Source organism: Triticum urartu, chromosome 6A, assembly GCF_056163025.1.
Source record: "Triticum urartu cultivar PI428250 chromosome 6A, HENAU_Tu73, whole genome shotgun sequence".
NCBI lineage: Eukaryota > Viridiplantae > Streptophyta > Magnoliopsida > Poales > Poaceae > Triticum > Triticum urartu.
The window spans coordinates 421,247,260-421,257,881 of NC_141878.1; the positions used below are offsets into that span (position 1 = coordinate 421,247,260).

A 10,622-nucleotide genomic window follows, 5' to 3' on the forward strand; every position below is an offset into this window, starting at 1 on the left:
GGCCTGGGCCCAGCGTTCTACCAGGCGGCCTGGGGCGTGGTGGCGCCAGATCTTCTTTGTCTCTTCGACGAGTTCCACAACGGCGTCGCTGCCCTCGACGGGATCAATCGGGCCTACATCGCTCTGCTGCCCAAAGGGAGCGGTGTGCCGTCCCCTGCCTCCTTTCGCCCCGTCTCGCTCCAAAACGGTGATATCAAGATCTTGTGCCGTGGGCTTACCTCGCGTCTTCAACGGCAAATTCCTCTCCTGATCGATGAAGATCAGTCCGGCTTTGTGCAGGGGCGGAGCATCTCCGAAAACTTCATCTATGCCACGGAGATGGTGCAGTGCTGCCATCGTCGCTGGGCCCCTACGATGGTCCTCAAACTTGACTTCGCCAAGGCGTTCGACTCCATCAACTGGGCGAGCTTGCGCGCTGTGATGGAGGCCAGGGGGTTCCCGTCGCTCTGGTGCGACTGGATGGATGCCCTCTTCCACTCCTCGAGCTCGGCGGTCTTGTTGAACGGGGTGCCAGGGCGATGGTTCCGGGTGCGCTGCGGCCTCAGGCAGGGGGACCCCATCTCCCCCTACCTCTTCCTCATCGTCAACGACGTGCTCCAATGGCTGATCTGCCAGGATGATGTGCTTTGCCACCCCCTCCTTCCGGGCGCGCCTGCGGTGGTGCTGCAGTACGCCGATGACACGCTGATCATCGCGCGGGCGGACGAGGACGGCGCGGTCCGTCTCCGGCAAATTCTCGATCAATTCGCCGCCGCCACGGGGCTGATCATCAACTTCACCAAAAGCACCCTAGTGCCAGTGCATGTGGAGGAGGAGGCTCTGGCCCGCGTGGTGGCCGCTCTGGGCTGCGCCACGGGGTCGTTCCCGCAGACGTACCTCGGCCTCCCTCTCTCATGGGAGAAACTGCGATTCACGGATTTCCTTCCGCTGATTGCGAAGGTGGACAGATATCTCGCCGGCTGGGCGGCTCGCCTTCTCTCCCCTGCGGGGCTTCTGGTGCTCATTGACGCTGTCCTGGACGCGCTCCCTACATATGCCATGGCTGCGTTGCTGCTGCCGCCTGCCGTGGTGCGCGCGTTGGACGGGCTGCGCCGCGCCTTCCTATGGAACGTCGCCGAACGAGCCTCGGGCGCCCAATGCCTTGTTGCTTGGGAGCGCGTTTGCCGGGCGAAGAGCGAAGGCGGGCTGGGAATCCGTGACCTGGCAACTCAAAACTTGTGCCTGCTGCTCAAGATGCTGCATCGCCTTCACACGACCCCCGGCTCTCGGTGGGCAGCCTAGATTTGGGGCGGGACTGGTGGACGCTCCCTCCTTGCTCGCGGCGAACTGGCCCTTGGTGAGCACCGGGCCGCGGTCGTGAAGTTGCTCCCTCTCTACCGTGCCATCTCTGTTGTCGACGTCGGGGACGGGAACACATGTTCCTTCTGGTGGGATCGTTGGCTGCCTTGCGGGGCTGTCGCGGCGGCGTACCCGGCCCTCTTCTCCCACGCCCTGGATGCGGAGGCGACGGTCGGGCAGGTGCGTGCACGTGGGCTCGCCCGCTGCCTGGTGCCTCGGCTAACAAGGGTGGGTGAGCGCAAGCTCGCGGTGGTTGCGGCGCTCCTGGCCGCGCTGCCTACAAGGGACGGGGGGGTGAGAGGCGACTTCTGCACGTCGCCGCCCCCAAAGGCGCCCTGTTGTCCAGCTCCGCGTACAGGCTGTTGCGGTTTGGCGGGGTGACTGCGGGCTTCGCCTCCATAATCTGGGAAGCGAGCGCGCCCTCGCGGGTGAAGTTTTTCTGCTGGCTGCTGGTGCAACGATGCGTCCACACGAGGGATGTCCTGCTTCAAAAGCACATTGTTGATGCTGAGGATGCCGGCTGTCCACTCTGCTCTGCTGCTCTGGAAACTGCTGACCACATGCTCTTCTCCTGCCCGTTCGCGGTGGCGTTCTGGAGGCATGTCCAGGTCGTGGTCGATGGTGCTACGGTCTGCAAGCTCGGCGTCCTTGCTGCTGCGGTGGCGGCAAGTGTTGAGTCGGAGGTCGAGTTCGCCTTGCCGAGCTGCTGGCAGCTTTGGAAACACCGGAATGCGGTTGTTTTTCAACGCATGTCGCCGTCCCTTGCTCGCCTGCTTTGCTGCTGTAGGGAGGACGCGGTCCTCTGGCGTGATCGGCTGTCTGAAGCTCGTCAATCGCACGTAGAGGGATGGGTGTGTGCGTTCTCGGCATTGCCTACGTGATGCTATCCTCGCCCCTCATGTAAAGTTGGTGTTTGTAACTATCTGGGAGTTTAGCCCACAGTGATCAATATATTCAAGTGGGGGATCCTCTCCCCCCCCCCCATGAAAATTCAAAAAAAAATATCATCTCCAACACCAGCACAATACGATACGAATGAAAAAACACCGCCAAAACATAATTAAAACACAAGCCAACATGGATAAAATCAAAATAAAATAACCGACCATAATTACCTGTTAGAGAACAAAGATTAATCCCGCATTAGCGTATAATTCAATTGAATTGTCTTACCGCCAGATCATCTAAAAAAATCTCTCAAAAGGATTATACTCCCTAGCCCCTAGGTTATACTGAAGCATGCATCCATACATCATTCATTATTGATAATGCCAAATAAACTGGTTTAAGAATTCATGGCCATCCACATAGTTAATGCCTCTTGGAGTATTAGCAAACAAAGGGCGCAACACTCTCGCTCACAAGTCAATGTTGTCTAATCCAACCAGATGTCGGACGGGGATTAGCACTTGGGAACAAATCTTTCGAAGCAACATCTTCTACAAGATAAACAACATATTGACGTCGAGGCAAGATCATGTGTTTTCACCCGAAGAGATACCAACTCGCTCACACAAAACTAGCCGATCAAAGAAGAGACGCCATCACGACTGGTTCCGATCACTGCAGCACCACCATCTCGCTGTCGATTGCCGTGTGAGCCACAGCTCACAATAGCACCTAGCAGCCGTTGCCACTGGATGGACCGTCTCATAGCGTTCGCCGGCAACGATGAAGAGGAGGGTCCAACTCTCGGTGCATTGCCCCATCCTCTTTGATTCGGCAAATTTCGCCACAGAGGAACAGCACCGGTGTACGTACTCCCTCCTTTTCGGTTTATAAGACTCAATTCAAAAATCTCATCAACCAAGATAGATGATGAGTGGTGAAATATTTTTTGTAGTTTGCAAAAGCACCCAATTAATGCTCTTGTTTTCCTCAAAAAATTATGTTTACGAATGCATTAATTGCAATGCATGCATTGATCAGTTTTCTCTTAATACTTGCATGCAATGATTTAATGCATCTTGAAGTCTGAACATGTGATGGAGAACAACTAAATTAAGCCTTATAAAATGAAAAAATTAAAATTTTAAAATAAGTCCTATAAACCAGAAAGGAGGAAGTATTCGTGATGGCCTCATGGGCTAATGAATGACAAGCTCTACCGTTCATCGCCTGTGGAGCGCGTCAATATAAACATCTCTTATCAACGACCACCAAATGGACCAGCAGTACGAACAAAGTTTTTCGGGTGTGATGTGATTGCATTTGACTGTTTAGCATGCGTAGCAATCTTTGGTGCTGCAAGCAAGAGCGCCAACAGCTTGGCTGCATCGAGATATTAGCTGTCATATGGTACTCCTAACCGTTGCGAACGATTGCTCATCAGCTGTACACCAAATGGGTGGTGTGGTGCTGGTGCAAACGAACAAGGCATGTTGACGCCTGAACTAATTCAAATCAATTTTCTGCCCGCCCACGGTACTTTCGCGCTCCTCAAGATGAGCCATCACATCACATGGCGATGTCTGGGACGTGAAACCTTCCCTGTTTAAAGTAGATCATATACCATGTAGGGGGGCTGTCTTTTCCCTTCAAATCAAAGGTCTAACTAAATGCTGGTGGACAGTAGGACGCCACTGATCAACATTCAACAAGAAAAATCACTCTGATTCAGTGGATCCAACAGCGAAGTTGTTCTCTCAACTCGTTTTCCGGAGGACGACTGTGACTCTGAAAGTCTGAATTCGCACGTAACCTAGGATAGTCGTTGAACGGATGGCCACGGGCCACCAGCAGCTGCAGCTATTTCAACTGAACACATGGGCACGTCTCTTGCACTGGGGGGCAGAGAGGCACCGACAGTTCGAGAACGGTACGTGACAAGATCAAGGAACGAAACCCACTCTTCGACCCACAATGCAAAACTGCCAGTGTCCATCATTAAGAAACAAAGGCGATAACACGGTGTATTATGAAACAAAGTAATGTACTTAAGCTCCCATCATACAAGTTACAACAACACAAGTTTGAGAAGCTGCCTGCCTCGCCTGCTCATGGCATGGCGGCAGCGAGAAAAAACAACAGTAGCATCAACTTAACTAAGTACAATGAAACGTAGATATACCAGGAACCTCCCGCTTCACAGTCTTGAACCACTTCTATATTCACTTTGTGTGTACGTGTTTTCTTTTCCTTTGGTGTTACCTTGTCTCGTCGGCTGCTCAGCAGAGCGGCAGGGGCTCGCCGTTCCACTCCTTGAGGCACTCCAGCAGCGGGTCGATGTGCTTGCGCTCGTTCATGGCCACCAGCACCTTGTTCAGCTCCTCCCCGGGCGACCGCGTCTTCTCGCCGGTCAGGTACTCGGTGCCGCACACCTCGCGCACGAACTGGTACAGCGGGTAGGAGCGGCAGTCCTTGATCCGGTTGGGAGCCAGCGGCGTGCCGTTCTCCACGGACGCGCGCGCGGCCTCCACCTCCTTGGGCAGCACCGCGCGGATGTTCTGCTCGAACTCCGCCACCTTGGCGAAGATGGAGGTCTCCAGGGCGCGCTCGCCGTCGCCGTTGGCCAGCGCGTGCTCCACCAGCACCGCCCGCAGCTTCTGCATCAGCGGGTAGTTGGGGCTGCACGGGTCGTCCGCGTACGCGAACACCGCCTCGCGGTCGATCGCGGTCAGCAGATCCTTCTCGCAGAAGCGGGCGATGTGGAGGCCGCCCATGTTGTTCATGCTCAGGGTCTTCTTGGCCACCTGCATCACGCAGTTCCTCACCGCTGTCTTCATGTTCTCCTCAATGTGGCGAAGGTCAATGGCCTGGCACAGAGCCACCAGGAACGTGGAAGACATGATCTTCAAGATGTCAATAGCCTCGGCGGTCTTCCTGGATGAGATCAGACCAAGTGAGTTCACATCCTGGTTGTGCTGCTCCGCGCTCTGGACATGGTTAGTCACCGGGTTGCCCAAGAACTGCAGCTCAGAGCAGTACGAGGCCATGGCGATCTCGGCGCCCTTGAAACCATAGTCCAAGCTCGGGTTGCGCCCACCGGACAGGTTGGAAGGCAGGCCATTGTTGTAGAAGTCGTTCACGAGCTCCGAGAACTGCGCGAACATCAGCTTGCCAATAGCAGCAATGGCGAGGCGGGTGTTGTCCATGGAGACACCAATGGGGGTGCCTTGGAAGTTGCCACCGTGGATGGCCTTGCCACGGGAGACGTCGATGAGCGGGTTGTCGTTGACAGAGTTGATCTCACGCTCAATCGACTTGGTGGCAAATCGAATAACTTCGATTTGTGGGCCGAGCCACTGAGGCGAAGTGCGGAGGGCATACCGGTCCTGCTTCGGCTTCATCAAGGGGTCGAGCTCGCCAAGCTTCTTTGCCTGCTTCATGTATGAGCTTCCCTCCAAGATGTGCTCCATGATTGCAGCTGCTTCAATCTGTCCAGGGTGGTGCTTCAGCTTGTGGGTCAGGTGGTCAGTGAACTCCGGCTTGCCGTTCATCACCTCGCAGAACACCGCAGACAAGACCTCAGCAAGGACGGACAGAACATTGGCCTCAAAGAGCACGGTCGATGCAAGACCAGAGCCCACAGCCGTGCCGTTCACCATGGCAAGGCCCTCCTTGGGCTGCAGCTCAAAGAACCCGTGCTCGATCCCGGCGATCTTGAATGCCTCGGCAGCGGTCACCTTGCTGCCATCAGGGGCCACCGCAACAGAGTTCTGTCGGCCGGTGATAAGGCCGGCAATGTAGGACAGCGGCACAAGGTCACCGGATGCAGTGATGGTGCCCCGGAGCGGCAAGCACGGCGTGACATTGGCGTTGAGCAGCTTGGTGATGGCCTCGAGGATCTCGAAGCGGATGCCCGAGTAACCCTGGAGGAGGGTGTTGATGCGGACGAGCATAGCCGCGCGTGTTGCCTCGGCGGGCAGAACGTGTCCGTCCGTGCCAGTTCCGAAGGCACCGGCGTTAAGGAACCTGTCAAACAGAGGGGAGCAAACGGGTCAGTTTCCTGTAGTGTCATTGCCGACTCTGCACTTGGCGCAAAACTTATGCTGCTGCTGGTAACAAAATGGCACGATCAAGAAATGGTCGTATGATTAGTTATGCTTGTTGCTTGTCTTTTTCCCGTCGTGTACAGCACTAGACTGCTAGCGCATGGCAGTGAAGTGTTGTGCCGAGTCTTCCCTCAAAATAAAAAGTGTTGTGCCGAGTCTGGAATAAGTTATTGTTGCTTAATATATTTTTCTTTTTCTGAAAATTGTTGCTCAGCCCATGTTCCCCATGGCAAGGTGCACCAGGTCAGTCAGATGTGCGCGTCTTTTCGGCACGTATAGCGACAGGTATGCAGAGAAGTGGCCGTCGGTGGAAATAAAATACAACTTTAGTAGTAGTACTAGTCTGTGCCCATGCTTGCCACTTGACCACTCCCACGTTCAGCTGGACATATTAAAATTCAACTATCGTGCATAAGAAAAAGGACACCGAGACATGGTTTGGACTTTGGAGCCTTATCTGCAAAAGTCCTGAGAAACTTCTCAACCATGACTCACCCGACGAGAGCTGGAGCAGAGCTGCAAGCACAACAACGCCCCACCTAACCTGGCTTGCGTGCGACGTTCTCCGAACCAGCCACTCCCACCCACGTCTTGTACGTGTGATTGATAAAACTACGCGGTGCGCATGCATGACAGACACGGCTCCAGCCAGCGAGCCAGCCAGCCCAGCTAACCCACCACCAACCTGGCGCCGAACAAAAAGCTTTGCTCCGGTGGAGTCAAAATTGACATCCAACCCGAGCCCCCGGGCTGTCGGTGAAGAAGGGAATGATGGTTGGATCTTCTTTCTTCTTGCCGCGAAAAGAGACGAGCGAAGCGAGTAATGGTGGACCACGGCGGCGAGAGCCCCGCACTGCAACCCTGGGGTGGGCGGGCTCTCCGTGCCCACCGAGCTGTCGCTGCCACTTTGTTTCGCGGAGTGATTAGGCGGGCACGCCCACATCGGTGCTGCCTGCTGCGATTAAGATGTGCCAAGTGCTCTAGATCCTGAACAGATCTGGTGGTGTGGTGCAGGTTCACCGAATTGCTCGTGCTACTTGGCTCATTGGCTGTCATCATTGGTTCAAGGGATCGTGTTGCTACTTCAGTAGGGAAACAGAGTATACTACTAGGGAATAAATACTTGAGGTCTGCACAAAGTAAATTATACTACTAGTACTGTTGAATTTTATTCAAATTCTAGAGTAAAAGGATAATTCGTACAGCGAGCGGGGCCTAATCTTCTATATCTAAATAGCTAACCCCATTAACATATTTCTCTCAACATGCAAGCATGCCACATCATCAAGCAACATGCATAGCAAAAGGCCCACCACAACATGCATTCATGCACATGAAAATGTCCACCTCAACATGTAAACATATATTAGATATTTTACAATACATTAATCAAACACAATAAAGCATATGGATTTGAAATTTTAGTTTTCGTAATATCACTATTCACGTTCCATAGAAATCACATACCATCGAAATGTATTGCAAATATTCCCGCAACAACGTGCGGGGTATCATCTAGTTTAGAAAAAGTTTCAGTTAGTTGATGGGTAGTAGTGCCACCAACGACCTAGCTAATTACTCCCCCTCAAAAAAAAAGCTAATTACTCCCCGAAACCCCAAACGAAAAGAATCCTTTTGGGCTTGGGAATCCCGTGTGCACGACGGAACAGGGCACATGGGCGCGCATCCAGCGCAATCTAAACTGTTTAATCTGCTCCTTACTGTCATATTATCACGTCTTAATGACTCAAAGCACTAAAAAAATGAATCGAGCAGAAGGAAAAAAAAACTTTTGGGTCTGTAACCGATCCTGACCTGATGAGCTCTCTCTGGAGCGCGCCGCCCTCCTTGGTGCGGCGGTGGGAGGTGGCCCCGAAGCCGGTGGTGACGCCGTAGCTGTCGGTGCCGTTCATCATGCTGGTCATGACCCAGTCGCTGCTCTCCTTGACGCGGCCGCGGGCGGACTCGTCGAGCGCGACCCTGGCGACGCCGGCGCCGGCGGCCACGGCGGCCACCTGCGCGATCCCGAGGGAGGCGCCCTCGATGGTGACCAGCGGCTCGCGGAACTGCGCCACCATCTTCTTCACCTCCTCGAGGTGGCTCCCGGTGAGCTCCTCGGCGGTCTTCACCCAGTTGAGGGGGTCGGCGCGGGGGGCCGACATACAGAGCCCCTCGCCGTTGAGGGAGCCGACGAGGCCGGTCTCGCACTCCATTGCAGGTTACACAACAGATGGAACGAAAACAATGCAGGGAGCAGTACAAGCACGACAGATGCTACCACTGCTAGTACTAATTGCGTACGTTTATAGATGGATAGATAGATGGATGGATGGGTGGAAGAAGAGCTTGAGGCGAAACCGAAAGCTAAGCTCTTCTTGGAGAATGGCGGAGGGGGGAGGGGCCGCTTAAATAGCGCGGGGGCGGCGGGTGGGGGGTTGTTGGGCTCACTGTTTTCCTCGGGTTGGTTGCTGGAGAGCTGACTCTCTGGGCTGGGATCGCCCTTGGATGGACCTGCCGTGCCAACCATGCGCCACGACGGCCGCCTTCGGCTTCGGCTTGGCCGGCCGGGTCGTCGCCCGCGCGTGGGCGTGGCCGCCTCGCTGCCGTCCAATCTCAGTGGACCCGGTCCCATGTGTCATTCGCACTACAGCATGCGGGGCCCGCCCCGGCGCCCGGGACGGAACGGAGGTGTGTTGCGTTGGTGCGGTGCGTGGTGGGTGGCCTGTGGTGGTCTGGGTTTGGTGGGGTTGGTGGCTCGGCTCGCGTGTGGACGTGGGCTTCTGCCCAGGCACTCACGGTCGCTGGGTCGGTCAGTTGGTCCGGTCGCCCTGGCCCGTCCGTCCGTCTCTACCTACAGTTTACACGCGAGGCCGGTCGGAGATCTCGAGAGAACCCAGACGCTGCAAAGCGACGGATCTTCTCTGTGCAGTTTTCAGAGTCTGAACTGTCAAGTACAGACCCAAGACGACTTCAGGTAGTCGTTTCTGGTTATGTCGACCAAACCCAAATCAGAGTCTGAAGTCTGAACTGTCTAAGTACAGACCCAAGGCGAGTTCAGTTCAGGCAGTCGCTTCCGGTTATGTCGAGCAAAGCCAAATCGGGCAGTTAGGCTCTCGCATCGCATGGCATGGTTGCTGCAAAAGGGCTCAAAACGAGCTAGTACTACTACTGAAAACAACGCCGTAGTGTCAAGCTGCCGCATTTGATTCCTGCTGCTGCCAACAACAAGAGGGCGTGCAAGGAAAGCAAAGGCGATTCAGAGTTCAGGGCATGCACGGCTGCTTTTCTTCTTCCCCATGATCCTAAGTTCCTAACCACGTGATAGAATATGGCGACATGCATTTCAGAAAAGCTTTTGCGCATACAAAGTTCTGATATACAATGATTAATTGCTCCCGTTCACCAGACCATCACAAAAACGCAGTTGAATCATGAAGATTCCATGTTACTCCCTTTCGAAATGGACAAATATTTTAAGGGGGGTTAGCCGGTTCAGGGCAGGTACAGATGAATCATCATCCATTTAATGGCACAAAATTGTTGTTTTCCATTCATAGCCGGGCTCTTATTTATGTTTATTATGGCTGGTTGGTACCAGCGAACCCTCATGGTGTGGTGACCAGCTCAGCAACCCGCCAGGTAAACCCAACGTGCTTGGCGACTAAGCTTGGTTAACAATTGCTATCTGGTCCCCCACATTAAGTTTGATCAGATCATATCATTGCATACATATCTCTTGCACCAATCTCTCCTGTTTCAAGAAAATATCTTTAATCTCGCAGCAGGAAGCCCCGACGTACGTACACCCTTCAGATCAGAACCTGATGGACTGCTGACAACTTCAACATCACTTGAAAACATATACAGTACCACTCTACTATTTATGAATTGAAGAAGTCTGCTGAATGGGTCGGAAGAACAGGACCGAACGGACACCAGGCCCTAGCTGTAACAGACCATACGAAAAAATTTCATATAAACATACATGAGATGAGGGCGACTACTGACTGCTTCGGCATCGTGAGGGGATGTTATGTATAGTAATGGAGACTTGTCCATCACATCGAGTGTGTAGGGGAAATGCTAATTGTCCTTTTGTTAAATAGGAGCAAGACTGGACACATAATGCTGACTGAACCATATAGAATGCTCAAAGTACTACAAGTGGAGGAAAAGAAGAACGACCAGTTACGAAACGCTAAACGCTACCTGCCCAGCAACTCGCACACATTAAAAATCTGCTGCTCTATATATTTTGCTGTTTGCACTGGACTCAAAGTGAATCATTCC

General features: G+C 53.7%; 1 protein-coding gene across 1 annotated transcript; it reads right to left on the minus strand.

Annotated features, from left to right (window-relative positions):
- Positions 1-4,253: 4,253 nt before the first annotated feature.
- Positions 4,254-8,715, minus strand: LOC125513871 (phenylalanine ammonia-lyase). The gene is made up of 2 exons (XM_048679078.2): positions 8,148-8,715; positions 4,254-6,252 (listed from the first exon to the last, which is right to left on the minus strand). Exons 1-2 carry the CDS (start codon positions 8,543-8,545, stop codon positions 4,506-4,508), a joined length of 2,145 nt encoding a protein of 714 aa, XP_048535035.1. The 5' UTR covers positions 8,546-8,715; the 3' UTR covers positions 4,254-4,505.
- Between the last annotated feature and the right edge of the window lie 1,907 nt (positions 8,716-10,622).